We start from the raw sequence: 22,781 nt of genomic DNA on the forward strand, positions 1-22,781 counted from the left end.
ACTCCCGTAACTCAACAAAAGATAAACTCAATTCAAATATGCACAAAGGACTTGGAATAGATATTTCTCTAAAAAAGATACACAAATGACCAATAAATACAGAAAAAGTTGCTTGACATCACTAGTCAGGGAAATGCAAATCAAACCACAATGAGATACCACCGCATACCCATTAGAAGAGCTATTACAAAAACAAAAAACAAAACACAGGGGCGCCTGGGTGGCTCAGCTTGTTAAGCTCCAACTTAATGTAAGCTGAGGTCTTGATCTCAGATCATGAGTTCAAGCCCTAGGTTGGGCTCCACACAGGGCATGGGACCTATTTAAAAAAAACAAAAACAGGGCACCTGAGTGGTTCAGTCAGTTAAGAGTCTGACTCTTAGTTTTGGCTCAGGTCATAATCTCAGGGTCCTGGAATGGAGCCCTGCATCAAGCTCGCCGCTCAGTGGGGAGTCTGCTTGTCTCACTCTTTCTGCTCCTTCCCGCACACATGTGTGTGCTTACTGTCTCTCTCAAATAAATAGATAAATCTTTAAAAACAAAACAAAAACAAAAAAAGAAACAAAACAAACCGCAGAAAATAAGTGTTGGTGAGGACATGGAGAAAATGGAACCCTCGTGCACTGCTGGTGGAAATGTAAAATGGTTCAGTCAAGGTGGAAAAGAGTTTGACAGTTAAACACAGACCTACCCTATATCTCAAAACTTCTACTCTTAGGTATATATCCAAAAGTATTGAAAGCAGGGACTCAAATAGCCAAAAGGTGAAAACAACCCTAATGATGAATAAACAAAATGTGATATACACAAAGTGTCCTTCTAAAAGACGACACAGGGAAAGAGAGAGAAGGCCATGTACAGAGGCAGACACTGCAAGTTATGCAGCACAAGCCAAAGAACACCTGGAGCCACCAGAAACTGAAGAGGCAAGAAAGGATTTCCCCCTAGAGGCTTTGAGAAAGCACAGCCTTCCCAACATCTTGACTTGGATTTCTGGAATGCAGAACTGACACAGAGTAAGTATGCTTTAAGTCAGCCAGTTTATGGCTTAAACTAATACAAACAGTAACTTTCAATATATTTATACCACCTAATAGAGGAGTTGTACCAGTGGAGGGCAGAGTCTGGTCTTCTTATCAATAAAATACCCTTGAACAACAACAAATATATACAATGTAATGTTTTTCGGCCATAAAAAAGGAATGAAATTTTGATATGTGCTATAATACAGATGGAGCCTGACAACATTATTCTTAGTGAAATAAGCCAGACACAGATAGGTAAGTATTGTATGATTCCACTTATATGAGGTAACCAAAATAGGCAAATTCATAGAGACAAATAGAACAGTGTTTACCAGGAGTTGGGGCTGGGAGGACAAAAGGAGAGTTATTGTTCAAAGGGTACAGAGTTTTTGCTGGAAATGATTAAATGTTTTGGATATAGATAATGGGATGGTTACAAAATACTGTGAATGTATTTAATGTTACTGAACTGTATATATAATAAAAATTAGGTATATTTTTGCACACTTCAAAAAATGGTTACAATGCTTAAAAAATTGACTTACATCCTTTGAAAGAAAAATTTGTTAGTAATTTTCAAATAAAAAAGTTAGAGTTGCACCCTCCAATAAAGATAAGTAATACAAATCACTGATAATGCTTTCTTTACTTACCCGTTTGGGACCACTAAAAATCTTTCTGGTGTTTTCTTTTGATTTATCTCCTTGTTTATTTGGGGGCTTCTTCACACTTTCAGGCACACCAGGCAAGTCCTCTGTAAAATCCAAGTTTTCTGAAATGGTAATCAAAACTAGCTAGCTTTCTAATACTTCAAATTATCTACCAAACAACCATATGAACATTTGGGGGAGTGGCATATTGTGGGGGAAAAGAGTAAAAGGAATAAAAGCGCCACTCAGTTGACAAAATATTCCTAACAGTATAAAGTTTCATTTTGCCATTCTCACCCTCCTGCTTGCTCCCTACTCTAGGAGAATCAGAAACCTAGTTACTGTGTATGTGCTTCAGTTTTATTTTGTGTAAATGGCAAAATCAATTCTTTAGTAAAGTAACTGTTGGGTATCTATGGACACTGATATTAGAATGGTCTAGTTTAAACACACACACACACACAATCAGGTGGTATCCACCTTTAACATTTTTCTAGAACTTAAGTATAGTGAATCATGCTGGCTTTCAAAGAATGTCTGCTTACATCTATAAAAACCACATTTTAAAAAAACAAAAAGGAAAAAAAAGACAGCTATTTGTGGCAAAAGATAGAAAATGACCTAGTACAATGTAGCTCAATGATTTGTGGGTCTTCACACAAAAATAACCGAAGAATTAGATTAATTGCTAAATGGTTATACTTTTTCTAGCCTAAATGAAAAAAGAAAAACAGGAAGGCTTTTTACTAGCCCAACCCTTAAAAATATTTGCTATTTCATACATCATATGAAGACCCAAATTCCAACTTTGGCTATATCAATCAAATGGTCTCTAATTTTTAAATTTTATTTGGTATCAACAAGAATTTTTTGAAAGGGAGCCTAATGATTTCACATTTCAATGCTAAAAAAGTATGTTACCTCAAAATGTAAATTTCTGCCAGAGATTTTCAATTGCTGATTAAGATAACTTGCTATCAAGGTTAGTAGTAAGAGCTAAGTAAACTTCAGGGAGACAGGAGCTCAGGTTTTGTCCATCATTACTTATCATCCTCCAGAGAAAGCAACTGTAAAGCTGTCTGCCCAGTCAGATCTCATGTGACTAGCAAGGCTGCTGCAAACTTCAATTCTCCAGAAGAGATTCAAGACAGCACTAGATGAATTCTGACAATACCCTTATTTTATTTATTTCTGCAGTGGGGAGTAAGAAGTGAGCCCTTAGGGACTATTCCCATATAATTCTAGTTTTGAAGAGTGACTCTAACCTAACAAAACTATTTTTAGGCCAAATATAATAAAATGGTCGGTAGTCTCAAGTATGGCTTACAGTGTACAAGGGAATCTGTATGTAAGAATACTACCAGAATTCTAATTCACCATAACGTAATGACATCTTGTATGACTTAATAGGACAAAAGCTTTATTTAGTAAGTTAACCGATACAGAAAAACTATGTATTTGGTTAAATATATATAAATATTCACACTTTCAGGCACACCAGGCAAGTCCTCTGTAAAATCCAAGTTTTCTGAAATGGTAATCAAAACTAGCTAGCTTTCTAAGAGGCTTTCACTTACTCTTCCTCACTCATCAATCCACTTCACAAAGCCCTTGTCAGGTAATGACTTAATTGTAGCAAAGCTAACCTACTTCTTTTGTCTCTCACAGCAGACTATCAACTCCTTGAGAGCCTCTAGTCATTACTGGCCCTACAATCTAAGAGACAAATTAAATTTCACTGTTAAGAGTGAATAAATACTTAACTAGCCCTTTTCAATTTTATTAAATCAACTCAAGAAGATGATTTTTAAGATTAAGACTTAATCTTAAGATTTCTTGAGAATGCTTTAAACATTTGTTAGTTGATTACTTTTGAGCTAACTACAAATGCTTTTTATCAATTTTAATTTTCTAATTTTTCCCTCATTACAAACCATCTATTATCAGTGCAGTCCTAAATGTCCAAAATCTACCCTAAGTCTCCACTGCATTTAGATTTTCAAAGTTGAAACATCAAGATGTCTAGTACCCCTATACACACAGACACTTAAAATTCTCAAGTGCTAATAGCAGAATTAAAACACAAATATGAGAAGACTCTAATCTATAAACTGATCCTTAACAATGTGGAACTTAATTATTAACATTTAAAGTGCTGTACTTCTGGATAAGGTAATCTGTGGTCCTACACAGTACTTCTATTAAAATTGAACATAACAAGTTAAAATTGAGTATCTAGGCAGAAACTAAGTAGCCGATGATTTAAACCTGAAAAGCATTTACTTATAATTTTTTTTAAAGTCTTACCTGCATTATTAGCACTAGACTGACTGTCCTGGGAATTATCATTGCTTTCAGGAGGAGGTTGTAAGGAGGGGGATGGAGTTGTTTTAGTTCTTTTTTTGCTTGTCTTTCTTTCCACTTGACAATCATCTTCATCATCATCTTCACTTTCACTAAGATCATCAAAGCCAAAATACTTAATTTTGTAATTAGAACTCCCAGAACCTCCTTCATCACCTCCTGTCTCATCATGATCTTCAAAACCAAAAAATTCAAGTTTCACATCCTTTTTAGATTTAGTATTACTAGGTCGAAATCTAGTAGTGGTCTTAGAAGTCGCAATATCTGCCTTTTTTCTTAGACGGCCAGCTTCTCCCAAATCTGCAGGGGTTGATGCAGTGAACTCATCCATGCTACGTTCCATAGTATCCTGTATGGTAACATTACAAACTGACAAGCAAGATGGATGTAAAACAGTGTAATCTCTAGTCCGTCCAACCGTCCCTCTGAAACTGGTCCCAGAACTTACACTGCCTTTCTTTGCCTGATTCAGGCCATCTTTATTTGATTCACTGTTTGCTTTGGCTAAGGCCTGACTGGTGCCGTCCATTAGCTTATCAAAATTTGATGCTCCTTGTGAGGATTTTGCTTTATTGGCCCTACAGTACGTCCTACAGTTGCTTGGCCTAAGAACACTTTGCACGATGTCTTCCTCAATGACTTCATTTAGATTTTCCAACCGGTTTTTAAAATCCTCCTCCTTCATCTCCAAAAGAGGATCACTATCCAAACTTAAAATACAATCTTCTGATCTGATATCTTCAAAATCATTATCCCATTCATACAAACCAGTTCTTACAGATCCCTTAATGGGAGATACTTCTGATGGAGATTCAGACCTTTTTCCAAGTTGGGAGTTCCAAGTATCATTTGTTTCCTTGATTTCATCAGCTTTGTATCCAGAAGCTACAGCTGTTTCTGCATTGGGTTTCTTAGTACTATCTTCAGCATTTTTGTAAATATGGTGACTATTCTTTTCATATTCTTCACTAAAATTCTCCATTTTATCTGTAAAAATTAAAAATAAGTCAAGGATAAAATGTTAAGTGACATCAATGTAAAAGTTAACAAATAACAGGAACATCTGACTAAGAATATAGAATCAATCTTAAAATCAGTACAGTAATGTTAAATAAATTAATGAATGTTTATATATTTGACATTTCCCCTTCCACCTTTTTTATTGTTAAGTGGGGAGGAGAGGGAGAGAATCCTAAAGCAGGCTCCTCACCCAGCCCGGGGCCCTGCATAGGGCTCGATCTCACGACTCTGAGGATCATGACCTGAGCCAAAATCAAGAGCAGGACGCTTAATTGATTGAGCCACCCAGGCTTTTTAGCATAGAGCTCTCTTGACTTTCACTGACCTCTCCCTAGTCATTCAAGTCCCTAAAACTTGTTAAAATTAATTCAAGAGATTTCAACAATGTTAAGCAACTAGATCAATTCAGAATTAAATGACTCAGCCAAATCTTCTCAGAAATACTATTGGTTCTGCAAATAAAAATCCTTAAATTGAAATTTATTTAGTAAAATCTAAACAGTATAAACACAGGGAGCGCCTGGGTGGCTCAGTCAGTTAAGAGTCTGCCTTCAGCTCAGATCATGATCCCAGGGTCCTAGAATCAAGCTTCCCACCAGCTCCCTGCTCAGCGGGGAGTCTGCTTCTCCCTCTCCCTCTGCTTATGCACACTCTCTCTCAAATAATAAATTAAAACCTTAAAAAAAAATAAAGAGTATAACACAATAAATGACAACATTCTGGCAATGTATTTCTCTGGGGTAAGGCTGCCCATAAGGCATGCCAGCTCAGTAGAGAAACCCGTCTCAGGGTCAGGTTTCTTTTGCTATTTCTGCTTTCCAATCTTTCTCCTAATCCTAAACACCATATAACTTCAAAGATTTTTTTTTCTTTTTTAACAGTGGCTCTGGTGCCTAAGTGGCTATAGTGGCGTATGCATAAGTATATCAGTGAGTAGCATACCTCAAACTTCCTATTCATTTTGTACTTGGGGAATTCATTTTTACTATCTTTAATTTTTATCATCAGAAACATTTTTTGTTAACCTTTCTAAATAAGAGATGAAAATATGATTCAAATCGGTATTATGATTAATTCTCCCAGCACTTAGTGGTAGAAAAACTCTGGCAAAATGTTTATGCCAAACAATCAAAGTACTTAAAATGTGCACTTACATTTAAGAAAAGCCAATAACAGATCTCAACTAACAAGCCATTAAGTATAGGCAAAGGGATGATTACATAAATTCAATGCACAATTTTTAATGCTACCCAGTGGGTTTAAACATAATTTAACTTGTTAGATTTATATTTACTTACCTTTAGAAGGCATCTAACACCTGTTTTATTCTTACACTTTTCCCAACGGAAGGCAAGGAACTACAGTTTTCATTATCTCAGAAGTACCAATCGCTAAGCCTAAAATACTGAAAAGCTAAAAATTAAAAGCTAACTCTGACATCTGATACCTTAAAAGGGATAGAAGCAAAGCCAAGTCTAACACCAAACCAGAAAAAATACCACCACTGCTTTTACGAACAAGTGGAAAGAGCAGTGGTAGTGGAGTCTGGAGACTTGTGTTGCCCTGGCTAAACTGGCTCTTCAGAGCTCAGGCAAGACCCCTAACTTTGGAAGTTTCCCTGAGGGCTTCCATTTCCCTCAAAAGGCACTGACCTAGATTACTTTACAGCATTACTGAAGGAAATATTTCCTAATAAATAGCTTATGGAAGTACTTAGTATGCTTAGCTACAACAAAGGTCTGTGAGATGTCATTAAATGTTCTATTACATGACTTTTTTTTTTTTTCTTGAGAGAGAGAGGTGGGGGGTAGGTGGGACAGAGGGAGAGGGAGAGAGAGAATCCTAAGCAGGCTCCACACCCAGCCGGAGCCCTGGGCTCCACCTCAAAATTCCAAGATCACGACCTAAGCAGAAATTAAGAGTTGATGCTTCACCAACCGAGCCCGCCTGGCACCCCACACATCACTTTCATGACTGCAGAGCATTCTACCGTCTTAATGTCACAAAATTTATTTAGGCTATTTCTAACTGTTTTATATAATAAATATCTTTCTGACTTAAAAAGTTTATGTGAACAATGTTAGTATCCCTATTTTTTAAAAACTACTTCAAGTTTCACTTTAATAAAAGTGAATGGGAGTAATAACTCCCATTTTTCCTACAATAAGAGAGAATACATGTTGTTACTATTCTCATAAATAAGCCATCTTTCAAATGCCTAACTTTGTTGTGAGCTTATCATGTAATCTATTTTAAGTGCAAAAAGTAATAAAGAGACCTATGGAAAATATTCTCACTGAAAGTTATAAACTGGGGCACCTGGATGGCTCAGTTGGTTAAGCACCCAACTCTTGGTTTTGCCTCAGGTCAGGATCTCAGGGTCCTGGGATCAAGCCACGTGTCAAGCTCTGCACTCAGGGCAGAATCTGCTTGTCCCCCACCCTCCCTGCTCGTGTTGTTCTCTCTCTCTCAAATAATAAAACCTTTTTAAAAATAAAGTTATAACTATAAGTTTCATTAGCAAGTATAATCTACTCATCTATTCAATTATACAACAAAAACAATCCTACAAATGAATATTAAAGTACATTATGTATTTTTAAATTTCTGAAATACGTTACATAGATAAAAGCCAATGTAACCAACAGAGCTCTGCCTAAGAAAGGCTGTCCAAGTTCTTTACAACAGTATTCTAATATATAAAATAAACACTTTCCATAGTCCTTCAACTTTTAAGCTCTGCAACAAATATTTACAACTATACATTCAGAAGAGAGAGCGAGGCTACCTTATCCTAAAATGCAGAACAATTACTTTCAACTGCCCTCCTCCCTCAAATATCCCAGCTTCTCTGTCACATAAATCCATTTAGTATCTTAAAACATCAAGTAGTAAAGAAAAAGAGGTAGTTATTTTCTTCCAGAGAAGCTAAGCATTACTGTTTTAATCTAAATCAACTTATAATTTAATCTAAATCAGAAATGTATTCCTAACTAAGTTTAGGAGTTAAGTGAATTGTGTGCCAACTCTGCCACTTTCTGGCTAAAATGAAGCCTTAAGAAGTTCAGGCCCTATCTTCAGCAAAACAATGAACTAATAAGATCTTTCTGAAGGGTGGGGCGCCTGGGTGGCTCAGTTGGTTAAGCGACTGCCTTCGGCTCAGGTCATGATCCTGGAGTCCCGGGATCGAGTCCCACATCGGGCTCCCTGCTCAGCGGGGAGTCTGCTTCTCCCTCTGACCCTCTTCCCTCTCATGCTCTGTATCTCTCCTTCTCTCTCTAATAAATAAATAAAATCTTTAAAAAAAAAAAAGATCTTTCTGAAGGGTGAGTTGAACAGATAAAAGAAGGTAATATATTTAAGGATATTTTACAGGTTATACAGCATCACCTGAATGCAAATTATCATAGCTATTACTACTTTGCCACAACATAGGACATATTTTTTAATAATCTTTTAGCAAGAGTTTTCTCTAACATGTAAGTTCATCAGTACTCCCTTGTGTGTCCTGTGTCTACTAGTTTCATGCAAGGAATCCAAAACCACATTCTAAGGCCTACTGTTGCTCAAGCTAGAGGGTCAAGACTGGATGTATAGAAAGTTCTCAATTCAAGACTTAGCCAGCACCATCTGCTATCAGATACTTAATAAATGCCTTTTAACATCACTAGGTATTATTTTTTAAATGTATTAAGTAATCTCTACACCCAATGTGGGGCTCGAACTTACAACCCCGAGATCAAGAGTCATACACTCTTCCGAGTGAGTCAGTCAGGCGCCCCCAAATCACTAGATTTTAGCATCACTAGATAATTACTCAATCTTTTATATGTTAGGCAAGGGAGAGAATTATCTTAAGAAAACTACACAGAATTTGAAAAGCAAACCAATAACTAGATATGTAAAAATTTGGCAAGCCATATTCTCTCCCTAGGCCTCATACTGCTTATCTAAAACACAGTAAGCAACCTCACATAAAAGATTAATTAAATGCCCATTATTCCCTAAAGGATTCTTAAGTTTGAAAGGAAATGGATGATTCCCTTAATAAAAACAAGGGTGGCTCAGTCGTTAAGCATCTGCCTTCCACTCAAGTCATGATCCCAAGGTCCCGGGATCGAGCCCTGCATGGAGCCCTGCATCAGGCTCCCTGCTCTGCGGGAAGCCTGCTTCTCCCTCTCCCACTCCCCCTGCTTGTGTTTCCTCTCTCACTGTGTCTCTCTCTGTCCAATAAATAACATATTTAAAAAAATAAAAACACAAACATACCAGTACTTACAACAGGAGTATACATAGTTTTATAAAGGAATAAATAGGTGGGATGATTTAAGGCTTCTATGAGTATACTCTGAAGTATTTAAGAAGTTGGGAAGGTAAGTTTGAGCAGAGATTCATGAATGGGTTCCACACGTTCTTCACATTTTGTGAAACTGTATGAAAATACATGCACATTTTCATATATATATGTCGTATGTATAGTTCCAGCAAGTTTTCAAATTAAAATATATTTTTATTGGTTTAAAGGACAAAGAGAAGGAGGAAAATATATGCAGGACATCAGTATATGTTGACTGTGGAATTTCAAATATCTATGGGAAAGATGGATTATTCAATAAAGGGTATTGGAACATATGGGGGAAATAAAGTTGATTTTTTTACCTCAAATATTAAAATATATTCTAGATTAAGACTTGAATATGGAAAATAAAACTAAACAATTATAAAATATAAGAAAATTTTTAAAAAATACATTACCCTGGAATGGGGAAGTTCTAAGCCCATAATCCATATTAATTTACATAAAATATAAAATTTCAGCATGTTAAATTAAAGGAAATAAAATGTGAAAAACATAATTCCAACTAATATTACCAAAAATGGGGTCAATTTCCTTAACTTAAAAAGAACTCCTACAGGGGCGCCTGGGTGGCTCAGTCGGTTACGAGTCTGCCTTCTGCTCAGGTCATAATCCCACGATCCTGAGATCAAGCCCCATGTCAGGCTCTCTTCTCAGCAGGGAGTCTGCTTGTCTCTCTCCGCCTGCCCTACTCATGCTCTCTCACGCACTCTCTCTGTCTCTCTCTCTCAAGTAAATAAGAATCTTTAAGTAATAAATTAAGGGGCGCCTGGGTGGCTCAGTTGGTTAAGCGAATGCCTTTGGCTCAGGTCATGATCCTGGAGTCCCAGAATCGAGTCCCGCATCGGGCTCCCTGCTCAGTGGGTAGTCTGCTTCTCCCTCTGACCTTCCCCCATCTCATGTGCGCTCTCTCTCAAATAAATAAAATAAATAAATAAATAAATAAGAACTCCTACACACCCAGATGAATTAGAGACCTAAATATGGAGAAAAAGAAAAGTTTTTTTTTAAGAATACAGGAGTGTATCTTTATGACCTCAGGCAGGGAAAGTTTTCTTCACAAGATACAAACAGCATTAACCATAAAGAAAAAGAAATTTAATTTCATCAAAATTAAATCTGTCCAGAAAACAACACTATTTAAGAGAACTACTAGACAAACCAGAGTGGAGGGTACTGACACTACACACATAATGCCTATAACTAATAAAAAGACGCCCCCAAAAAAAATGATCTAGAAACTTGACCAGTCACTCAGTAAGAAAGGATATTCAGGGGCACCTGGGTGGCTCAGATGGTTAAGCGTCTGCCTTCAGCTCGGGTCGTGATCCCAGAGTCCTGGGATCAAGCCCCACATTGGGCTCCTGGCTCAGCGGGGAGCCTACTTCTCCGTCTCTGTCTGCCTCTCCCCCTGCTCATGCCCTCTCTTTCTGTGTCTCTGTGTCTCAAATGAATAAATAAAATCTTTAAAAGAAAAAAAAAAGGATATTCAACAAGGGAGACTGTATGGCTCTTGGTATTAGCTCAGGTCTTGATCTCAGGGTCATGAGTTCAAGCCTGGCACATTGGGCTCCATACTGGGCGTGGAGCCTACTTAAGAGTCTCTCTCTCCCCCTGCCCCACCCCCACTCCGGCACTCTCTAAATAGATAGATAATAGATAAATAGATAGGGGCGCCTGAGTGGCCCAGCTGGTTGAGTGTCCAACTCTTGTTTTCGGCTCAGGTCATCATCTCATAGTTGTGGGACAGAGCCCTGAGTTAGCCTCCACACTCAGCAAGGAGTCTGCTTGGGATTCTCTCTCCCTCTCCCACTGCCTCTGCCCCTCCGCTCATGTGCATGCACTCTCTCTCTCGCTCTCTCTCAAATAATCTTTCAAATAAATGAATAAAAATAATCAAATATGAGCAATTCCACCTGGTTCAGCAAAACAGATGTATGTGTACCAACATCATTCCAAAACAATGAAATCTAAATATTCATTAACAGGCCCGTCAATAAAGTGGTCTGCTCATACAAAGAAATACTTAAAAGCAACAAGAATAAAACTACATTTCTGTAGGAGCATATCTTAGTATAACCACTACAAAGGACAATTTGGTAATACCTTTTAAACTTAAAAATGTACATGTCAAAGAAATGAACTTACCCTTGAACAAGCAGTTTTAATTTATAACCATTTACTCTATAAATAGGTATGAAATAAAATAAGAAACACTACAATTTCCTGGTTTTTGCCTTCATAAACAATACGAACACCCATCAATAAAGAACTACTTAAATTATCATACAGCCACATATCTAAGTACTATGTAACTCTTAAAAGAGAATGAGGCAGATCTACATTATGTACAGATATGGTTGCCCTGAGGGATAGGGATGATGGAAAAGACTTTCCTATCTAATTATATACTGTCTAAAACCAGTCTGTTCAAAAGCTTAAAACATAATAAAAACTGGCAAAGGTACATATTAAGTACCTTAAAGAATAACAACGGTACAGGGTGCCTGGGTGGCTCAGTTAGTTAAGCATTCGACTTTTGATTTCTACTCAGGTCAGGATCTCAAGGTCCTAAGATTGAGCCCACTGCTTAAGATTCTCTCTCCCCCCTGCCTCCCACAAAGAGTAACAATGGTACGGTGTTACCTTTTTGTGGAGTCCTTTTTTTTTTTTTAAAGATTTATTTACTCATTTTAGGGAAAGAGAGTGCAGGGGCGGGGGGAGGGGGCAAAGGGAGAAGGAGAAACTCAAGTGGACTGCACGCTGAGCCAGACTCAGGGCTGGATCCCACTACCCCAAGATCGTGACCAGAGCCAAAACCAAGAGTCAGACACCCAACCGACTACGCCACTCAGGCGCCCCTGGAGTCCTTAACTTTTAAAGAATTATATGTATATATGAAATACAATGTGTGGAATTTGCTTCAAAATAATCCATTATAAAAAGGGAGAAGACAGGGGTGCCTGGGTGGCTCAGTCGTTAAGCGTCTGCCTTTGGCTCAGGTCATGATCCCGGGGTCCTGGGATCCAGCCCCGCATTGGGCTCCCTGCTCCGTGGGAGGCCTGCTTCTCCCTCTCCCACTCCCCCTGCTTGTGTTCCCTCTCTCACTGTGTCTCTCTCCGTCAAATAAATAAAATCTTTAAAAAATAAAAATAAAATAAAATCTTAAAAGAAAAAAAATAAAAAATAAAGTATTTGGGGCACCTGGGTGGCTCAGTTGCTTAAGGGTCCAACTCTTGATTTCAGCTCAGGTCATGATCTCAGGGTTCTGAGAAAGAGCCCTGCATCCGGCTCCATGCTGGGCATGGAGCATGCTTGGGATTCTCTCCCTCCTTCTCCCTTTGCCCCTCCCACACACCTGCTCCACCTCTCTCTCTCAAAAACAAAAAAAGTACACAATGTTACGTGTTAATTACATCTCAATAAAGCAGAGATAAAAAACAAAGTTGAACTGTATTTAGACTTACTAAGCCCTCAGTATGTGTCAGGTACTGTTCTAAATACTTTCTACGTATTAATTCATTTGATCTCATAGCAACCATCTGAGGTAGGTACTATTAGAAATTCATAAGCCTTCATCCACAATTCCAACACCCAAAAAGCTCTGAAAAATTTTCTCTTAACACATTTTCTGAAGCAAAACCTGACTTCACCTAAGTGAGGCTACTTATTTATCCTACTTAGGAATATATTTTCTTTTTCTGAACACTGTCTTCGATTAGAATACCACCTCAGACTCTGATGGGATATTAATGTAAAATATATCCACTTTCTATATTCCAAAATCATCCTAAACGCCAAGACAAATCCGGCCCCAAAGGTTTCAGATAAGGAAATGTGAACCTGTACCCCATTTTGCAGATGAAATATAATAGATATAAGTTACTGGTTGGTAGTCATATAGTTAAGTGGTATTTGAAAAATAAAGAAACTTAAAAAGATAACAAAAATACTGAAAGCAACCCCAAAGTCTCACATCAACAAGGAACGATTTAAGGAACTTACAGCACGAAGATACTGACATAACCATGCAGCAGTATTTTTTTTTTTTTTTTTAAGTAGGCTCCATGCCCAGCACGGAGCCCAGTGTGGGGCCTGAACTGATGACCCTGAGATCAAGACCTGAGATGAGATCAAGAGTCAGATGCTCAACCGAGCCAACCAGGCGCCCCACCATGCAGTAGTATTTTAAATAAAAAAGGGACGGAGGCCGGAAAGAACACTTTTATATACCACAATGTAATTATCCCCCCATCACCACCCAAGATATATTAAGAGAAAGAGCGAGGTACAAAACAGCACGTTAACATTTGTGGATTTAAATCACACAGATACACACGCACACGCGCGTAACTACTTGTGTTGACTGTATATTGACTGTATAGGACTGTATAGTGTATGTCAGAAAGACTGAAACAAAAAATAAATGGTAACTCCAGGGAGAACCGGGGTGACTGGGGAAAAGAGCTGGGAAGCTTTCAACCATTACCATGCACAAATAAGATTTTTTTAATTTAAAATTTTAAAAAAGATGTACATATTCTAAAATGAAAAAAATTTAACTTCCTCCCACCCACCCAAATAAACAGTATTCTTTCAGCTAAGCCAAGTCCAAAGTTTGATAGGAGGATAAGCTCCCCCTCCCTGCAAAAAAAGCCACACTGGTAGTGGGAAATTTGGCAACATCAACTGAAAATTTAAATGTATACGCCCTTTCAATCCACTTCTACAAACATCTTTTACCACTATACTGAGACATGATGCTCAAAAACACAAGTAGGGAGATGTTCAACATAGCAATTATTTGTAATAGCAAAGAACTAAAACACTCAAAATATCCCTAACTAATTTTAAAGTATGGTACATTCATACAATGGAAAACCATGAAACTGCTACAAAAGAACAAGTAGATCTATAAATATTGATAAGGGTACATCTTAGGGGAAAATCTTTTAAGTGTTTTTTAAGGCACAATATGCTATATATATGTATGTATCATGTTCCCGTTTGTGCATATGTATTTAAGAATACATAGGTGGCTCAGTCGTTAAGCATCTGCCTTCGGCTCAGGTCATGATCCCAGGATCCTGGGATCGAGCCCGGCATCGGGCTCCCTGCTCTGCGGGAAGCCTGCTTCTCCCTCTCCCACTCCCCCTGCTTGTGTTTCCTCTCCTGCTGTGTCTGTCAAATAAATAAATAAAATCTTAAAAAAAAAAATACATAGATTTATATGTATGCATATTGAAGACTAAATAAAGCTATATAAGCTTTATATAGAAAAGCTATAAAGAAACTGTAAATAGCATTTGCTTCTGTGGAAGGGAATGGATTTTTTTTCACTGTCAATAAGAATATGTGGCTATTTATCAGAGGCACCTAAGAAGCCAAAGGAAAAATATGGCACTTCTTCAGTGGATCGATTTTACTCAAAGATTTGAATGGTAAAAGGTACTTAAAAAAAAAAAAAAGAGCATTTTAACTGATCATTTAAGACATTTTTATATTTTATAAAGCATACCTATCAAACACCAAATTTACATGTACTTTACTTTTAAGATTTGATTCATTTATTTGAGAGAGGGAACACAAGCAGGGGGAGTGGGAGAAGGAGAAGCAGGCTTCCTGCAGAGCAGGGAGGCCGATGCGGGGCTCGATCCCAGGACCCTGAGATCGTGACCTGAGCCGAAGGCAGATGCTTAAGGACTGAGCCACCCAGGCGCCCCCAAATTTACATGTACTTTAAAAGATAAAACAGTTAAAAAAAAAAAAGGCAATAAATAAAAATAACTTCGAAAGTGCTACTCAGCTGGGCCCACTACAAAGATACACCAAATCAACTCAACCTCTCTGCTTCCCCAATCAATAAACCTGTGTTAACTGTGACAACCTACCAGCAAGTCAAGGAGCTTATCTGCTACCATGGCTCCTGCTCAAGCTGCCCATCTCTGTCCACCAGGAGACAGGAAATGTACTACATACCCCAGTCACTCCTCAACCAGTGGTCCTACCTTCCAGGTGGCAATTAACTCTTCAAACTAAGTATACAGACCCCCAAAGTTACACTAAAACCTTTCAAAATATATATATAGGCACAACTGAGGTTTAATGAAATTCATTTCCAAATCCTCAATTCTACTCTGCTCCAAAAACTGATGTGCCAACCCACCTGGGATTTAATCATTTTCCCACATTATGAATAATGGCATATTGCTCACCATCCCTAATCTTACTGTGATACATTGCTCCAATTCTGGCATAACCTATAAAGAAACAATGTGATAGATTACTGGCTTCTGTGCTTCCTACCTGAGTAACTGTAATGTCTGGGCAACATCCTTTGTATGTCAGGTAGTTTCCAATTACTGCTTTCCAAATAGAAACTGGTATAACAACTCTTCTCATTCTTATTTTTGTCAATATGGTTTCTCAACACTTACATGTATTAAAAAACAAGAACAGATTGATGCCAAAGCTTTTTCTTATTCTAGCAATGGTAGTCATACACATGAATTGGAAAAAGCCCCACCTGTCATTAAGATGTACATTTCCAATAAATTTTGCCTTTGAAACGTATAGCATTCATATTTGATCAATTATGCACTAATAATTGTGCTCATAATCATCTAGAATTTTTAAATACTTAGAGCATTACAATCACAGTAAATTCTTAGTTTAAATTTAAATAAGTATACACATTTTTGTACAAAATTATGAAAAGGATGGCCATTAAAAGGCTAAGCATAAATATGTTCATTAGGATAAAATTCTGAAGGGGAAGTGGAATAGAAATACAACTTCAAAAAGAAAAAGGAGTATTGTAAAATCTTCTGGCTGTTAAAGAGGAACTTGTTCTTTATTTTTTTTTAATGTATGAAAGTGAACAGTAAATAATTATGGCACTTGCAAGTAAGAAAGGGATTATGATAAAAGACAGGAGAGCAGTTATTGTGGGGATGAAGGGACAGATGGAAGAGATTCTAGAATGGTTGCCAAAATTCTATTTCTTAACGTGGGTGTTGGTTATAAGGGTGTTGCTCTTATAAATAATTCACTGAACTAAACATTTTTATACATTATATTGTGTGGTTTTCTGTCTCTTTTATTTTACAATAAAAAGGTTTAAAAAAATCACTGATACTCAAGTTAAATGTGTTATTTTAAAATTATTTTATAGGAAATTATACCCTTTGAAAGCATTTAAATTTAAGATCAATGTTTTCAGGCGCCTGGGTGGCTCAGTTGGTTAAGCGACTGCCTTCGGCTCAGGTCATGATCCTGGAGTCCTGGGATCGAGTCCCGCATCAGGCTCCCTGCTCAGCGGGGAGTCTGCTTCTCCCTCTGACCCTCCCCCCTCTCATGTGCTCTCTCTCTCTCTCGCTCTCTCAAATAAATAAATAAAATCTTTAAAAAAAATAAAATTAAAAAAAAATAAGATCAATGTTTTCATGACCAGCAATCCCACTCCTAGGTATTACCCAAGAGTAATGAGGACGTATGTCTAACAAAAACCTAAATGTGAATGTTTATAGCAGCTTCATTCATAATTGCCCCAAACTGAAAACAATCCAAATGTCCTTCAACTAATGAATGAATTACAGTACATATAGACAGACTACTACTCAGCAATTAAAAAGGAATGAACTACTGTTACATGGAATACTCTTTAAAAGCATTATACTAACTGAAAGAAGCCAGACTGATAAAGCTACATACCACATGATCCCATGTATATGACATTCTGGAAAAGATAAAAACCAGAGACAGAAAACAGATCAGTGGATCCCAGGAGTTGGAAGTGAGAGAAGGGACTGACCAAAAAGGAGCATGAAGGAACTTTCAAGATAACAGAAATATTCTGTACCTTGATAATAATTACACAACCATGTATGTTTCCATAGAACTTTACAGTTTTAAGATATTACACCAGGAAAAAAGACAGTCTCTTCAACAAATGGTGTGGGGAAAATTGGACAGCCACATGCAGAAGAATGAAACTGGACCGTTTCCTTACACCACACACAAAAATAGACTCCAAATGGTTGAAAGACCTAAACGTGAGACAGGAGTCCATCAACATCCTAAAGGAGAACACAGGTAGCAACCTCTTTGACCTCAGCCGCAGCAACTTCTTCCTAGAAACATCACCAAAGGCAAGGGAAGCAAGGGCAAAAATGAACTATTAGGATTTCATCAAGATAAAAAGCTTTTGCACAGCAAAAGAAACAGTCCACAAAACCAAAAGACAACCGACAGAATGGGAGAAAATATTTGCAAATGACATATCAGATAAAAGGCTAGTATCCAAAATCTATAAAGAACTTATCAAACTCAACACCCAAAGAACAAATGATCCAATCAAGAAATGGGCAGAAGACATGAACAGACATTTTTCCAAAGAAGACATCCAAATGGCCCACAGACACATGAAAAAGTGCTCAACATCGCTCGGCATCAGGGAAATCCAAATCAAAACCTCAATGAGATACCACCTCACACCCGTCAGAATGGCTAAAATTAACAAGTCAGGAAACGAAAGATGTTGGCGGGGATGCGGAGAAAGGGGAACCCTCCTACACTGTTGGTGGGAATGCAAGCTGGTGCAACCACTCTGGAAAACAGTATGCAGGTTCCTCAAACAGTTGAAAATAGAGCTACCGTACGATCCAGCAATTGCACTACTGGGTATTTACCACAAAGATACAAATGTAGGGATCCGAAGGGGTACGTGCACCCCAATGTTTATAGCAGCAACGTCCACAATAGCCAAACTGTGGAAAGAGGCAAGATGTCCGTCGACAGACGAATGGATAAAGAAGATGTGGTATATATACACAATGGAATATTATGCAGCCATCAAAGGAATGAGATCTTGCCATTTGCAACGACGTGGATGGAACTGGAGGGTGTTATGCTGAGTGAAATAAGTCAATCAGAGAAAGACATGTATCATATGACCTCACCGATATGAGGAATTCTTAATCTCAGGAAACAAACTGAGTGTTGCTGGAGTGGTGGGGGGTGGGAGGGATGGGTGGCTAGGTGATAGACATTGGGGAGGGTATGTGCTATGGTGAGCACTGTGAATTGCGCAAGACTGTTGAATCACAGATCTGTACTTCTAAAACAAATAATGCAACATATGTTAAGAAAAAAGAAAAAGAAGATAGCAGGAGGGGAAGAATGAAGGGGAGTAAGTCGGAGGGGGAGACGAACCATGAGAGACAATGGACTCTGAAAAACAAACTGAGGGTTCTAGAGGGGAGGAGGGTGGGGGGATGGGTTAGCCTGGTGATGGGTATTAAAGACGGCACGTTCTGTGTGGAGCACTGGGTGTTAGGCACAAACAATGAATCATGAAACACTACATCAAGAACTAATGATGTAATGTATGGTGATTAACATAACAATAAAAAATTAAAAATAAATAAAAATAAAAATAAACAGCACCATAAAGAAAAAAAATATGAAAAGATACTCAATCTCACTAATAAAGGTAATGCAAATTAAAAAAAAAAAAAGATATTACACCAGGTATTTTCCACTTGTCCTTCCAGATCCACTCTCCACCCTGATCTCAGCCCTCTCAGGAGGCTGACCTGTATATCAAAGTTTCCTTACTTCTTCCACTGGGTTCTACCCATGAGGAGCCCCAGCAGTACAAAGGAGGGAAAGAGGAAATTTAGGTTCAGGGTACGTTACCCCTCCAGCACTTTGCTTATGAAGCCCCTCAACAGAAGGATACTGCTCCTCTTAAGGTGGCTTCCTCTCTATGGCTCAGATGATCTCTTGTCCCTGTGAAAATGGGTGATAATAGCTTCACTGCAGCTAACCAAGCCTACGACACCATCCTTTGTGCTTCCCCTAACATTCTCCCCACACCTATGTAAACAGCTCCTTTATAAATATACTTTCCTGGCATTAGCCTAATTGGGGCATGCCACCTATTTCCAGTTGGGACCTTGACTGATAAATCAAGACTGGAACTAAAAAAACATACGGGGAGGGGTGCCTGGGTGGCTCAGTCAGTTAAGCCTCCAGCTCCTGGTTTTGGCTCCAGTCATGATCTCATGGGTCCTAGGATAGAGCCCAGAGTCAGGCTCTGGGCTCAGCAGGGGGTCTGCTTGAAGGTTCTTTCCCTGGGCCCCTCCCCCCATGTGCACACTCATGTGCGTTCTCTCTCTCAATAAATCTTTTACACATATATATGGTTTTAAACTGCTATAGGAAAATTTGGTTCTAAAGCCACCATGCTTCCCATCTGTTTCTCTGGGTCAGGATCCAAAATGTAAACACATCTTGTGATCTACCTTCTCCTGAACTTCAATACTCAAAATGTATCTGTACTTCTTTCCGATCTCATAATCCAACAACTGAGCACCACCACCACCCAAATCCTTAAGTCTAAAGCACACAGGTGATCAGGACACTCATATACCTGGGGATTCATTCCCTCTACCACTTCCATGCCCTAACTACACGTGCCTGTTCTCCTGCAACCCCTCTAAGCATCTGAGAGTAGGATGCTTTGGGGTCACTGGTATGCTGGCTCTCCAGAGCCTGTTTATAAAACTATTATTACTCCACCCTCTTATAAAAAAGCCTATTCTTTTGAGGCTTGTGCCACTTAGCTAGTTACCCTCTAATCTTCCCCTTACCTGTCATCTAACAACCTCTTATTCTTCATGTGAGGGTTTTACACAGGATTTATAACTTACCCTCATGCCAGTCTTGCTATCATGCTGAATTCCACCAAATCCCAATCTCCTGACCTCACGGTTCTTTAACCTTCTCCCATCCGTAGTCTTCTACATTCCAGCTCAGACACCAATTCTCAGTTTCATGCAGAAACTTGTCCTGTCCTAGAACGCTTCACCTCTTAAATATTAAAATCAGATAACCCACTTCTCAATCACAACCTACTAACTATCCAACCTGTTCCAGTAACCCCACTCTTGACTTCTATTAAGACTTTCAGTATACTGACCCTCTTCTCTCCTTTCTCCTATCCACCAGCCTTGTCCAGTTCTTAAATATTTTAAATTCTATAGTCCATTACTTCAGTCACTCTCTGGACAATACCCTAAATCCTTTCTTCTCTATCTGGTCATGCCACATCTTGTCAGACAAAAATGACAATCCAGGATAATCTAATTTTCCTATCCAAATATTCTGTGCAGGTTCTGGCTAACAGGACCTACTAAAGGTGGGAAGAGGGGCACTAACACAATGAGGTGAGTTAGAAACCATGAGTTTCTAATGATAAAATCTTCACTAAGGCCTCATTAATGTCCAAAAATTCTCTCTACACAGCTCCTTCCATTTTCTGCAACACCAGTTTGAACCCTTTGTTCCTTCACTCTGGCCTTCGTATTTCCTTGCCCTTTTTTCCTGCTTTCAGAGATAACCTCTTCTATCATTTCATGGGGGAAAAATGCTTTCCTCCATAAACCACCTTATCTTCCACCTCTCTGTAAGCTCACATTCTCATCCGTCATTCCTCCTGTCCAGAAAATTTGGCATCCCTTCTCTCCCCTATGCTTTGAAGTTTATGCTACAAGGCTCTCCCATGCAATCAAACCTTCCGGAACCCCTCATCACCTCGTAACTTTTCAGGACCTCTCTTCTCCCCTTCAAACATCTTTAACAAGTTGTGTACACTCTTGCTACCCCTACCTTCACTATGTACGCACTACTCAGACTGTTCCAACCCAAGCTGCACACTCCAATGCCAGCTTTGCAGTCCTCATTCTTGTTGATTTTGCAATAGCATTCCAATTCAGCTGATCCTTCATGAACACCTTTCTGCTGGCTTCTATAAAATAGCACTGACTCAATGTTCCTACTGATGCTCTAGCTACTCTTACTCAATTTCCTTATCTAGTTTTTCTTCTTCTTGTCTCCATCAAGTACTACAAGTTCTTCATAGCTCAGTACTTTTTCCTCTTACATTCTCAATGACTTCATCTAATCCTATAATTTCAAATAACATTTATTTATTCATTCATTCATTCACTCACTCACTCACTCATTTATTTTAAGTAGGTTCCATACCCAGCATGGAGCCCAACACAAGGCTTAAACTCACAACCCTGAAATCAAGACCTGAGCTGAGACCAAGAATCAGACCCTTAACTAAGCCATCCAGGCACCCCTCAAATAACATTTATATGCTGAATCTTAAATGTATTATCTCCAACAAAGACTTCTTACCTAAGTTCCATACCAACATATCATATCCCTCACAAATACCTCAAATCCAATGTGCCCAAACCTGAACTGATGAACTTACTCTCAAAATGTCCATTTATCTCAATGAATGACATTACCATTTGCTCACATTAAATACCTGAGAATTATTCTTAATGTGTCCATCTTCCTCACTTCCCATGCCACTAAGCTCTGCCACTTTTATCCTTGCTCAGTACAGCAGCCGGTCCCAAGTTAAATGTCAGCCTTGTCCCTACCCCTCACTCTGACCAGGTAAATAGCCTATTATACACTCTCATACGACCCTATATTTTCTTTTTGTTTTTAAAAAGTTTATTTATTGGGGCACCCGGGTGGCTTAGACGTTTGAGTGTCTGCCTTTGGCTCAGGTCATGATCTCCAGGTCGTGCAGTGGAGCCCCACACCAGACTCCCTGCTCAGCAGGGAGTCTGCTTCTCACTCTGCCTCTCCCTCCCCCTGCTCATGCTCTGTCTCAAATGAATAAATTTAAAAAATGGAAAGCTTATTTAATTAATCTCTACACCCAACATGGGTGGGCTTGAACTCAGCACCCCAAGATCAAGAGTCACATGGCTCTTCTGACTAAGCCAGCAAGGCATCTCAGACCCTTCTATTTTTCTAATTTTCAGCACACTTCTTATTCTCTATTCAATCATGTCTTGCCCACTAGAATGTGAATTAGATCTTGTTCATTGACATAAACAAGCACTCAGCATACAGAGGACACTAAAATAGCTGAATGGCTGGAAGGCAGGCATCCATGAGACCTTCCTATGAACAAATTTATCCTCTTCTACCATCAGGGCTCTGGAAAAGTTTCGGACTGCTTCCTGGAGTCAGAGATTGGACCAGAAAAATGTATGTATCATCTGGCTCTAAATTCTAAAAATATGGCATACGGAAAATCTCTGAAAAGCACCATTATATAAAAATGTGTTGTCACTGTTTTAGAAGCAGTTACTTATTATTACCAGCAGAAATCAATAGCTCCATTCCCAGAGGGCAGAAACTATGCTTACCAGTTCTATGTACTACTCTCCTACGGCTGGTATTCAACCTGGATCCAAGAAGAAACTTGTTAGTGGTCAACTGCACTTTTGTTATTGCTCAGACCTTGAAAATAATCCTCCTTTTACT

The 22,781-nt window shown here is 38.6% G+C and overlaps 1 protein-coding gene across 3 annotated transcripts in view; it reads right to left on the reverse strand.

Moving 5' to 3' along the window:
• Positions 1 to 22,781, reverse strand: part of WAPL (WAPL cohesin release factor) — an 89,374-nt gene that overhangs the window by 57,192 nt on the left and 9,401 nt on the right. For 2 of the 3 annotated variants that reach the window (XM_027595987.1, XM_027595988.1), the window contains exons 3-4: positions 3,983 to 5,026; positions 1,679 to 1,797 (exon numbers count right to left, since the gene is read on the reverse strand). In XM_027595987.1, coding sequence (XP_027451788.1) covers positions 1,679 to 1,797; positions 3,983 to 5,026 — 1,163 coding nt within the window. The remainder of the gene's footprint in view (positions 1 to 1,678; positions 1,798 to 3,982; positions 5,027 to 22,781) is intronic. The other variant, XM_027595989.1, reaches the window with a different exon arrangement.

The sequence above is a fragment of the Zalophus californianus genome, chromosome 15 (assembly GCF_009762305.2).
Source record: "Zalophus californianus isolate mZalCal1 chromosome 15, mZalCal1.pri.v2, whole genome shotgun sequence".
NCBI lineage: Eukaryota > Metazoa > Chordata > Mammalia > Carnivora > Otariidae > Zalophus > Zalophus californianus.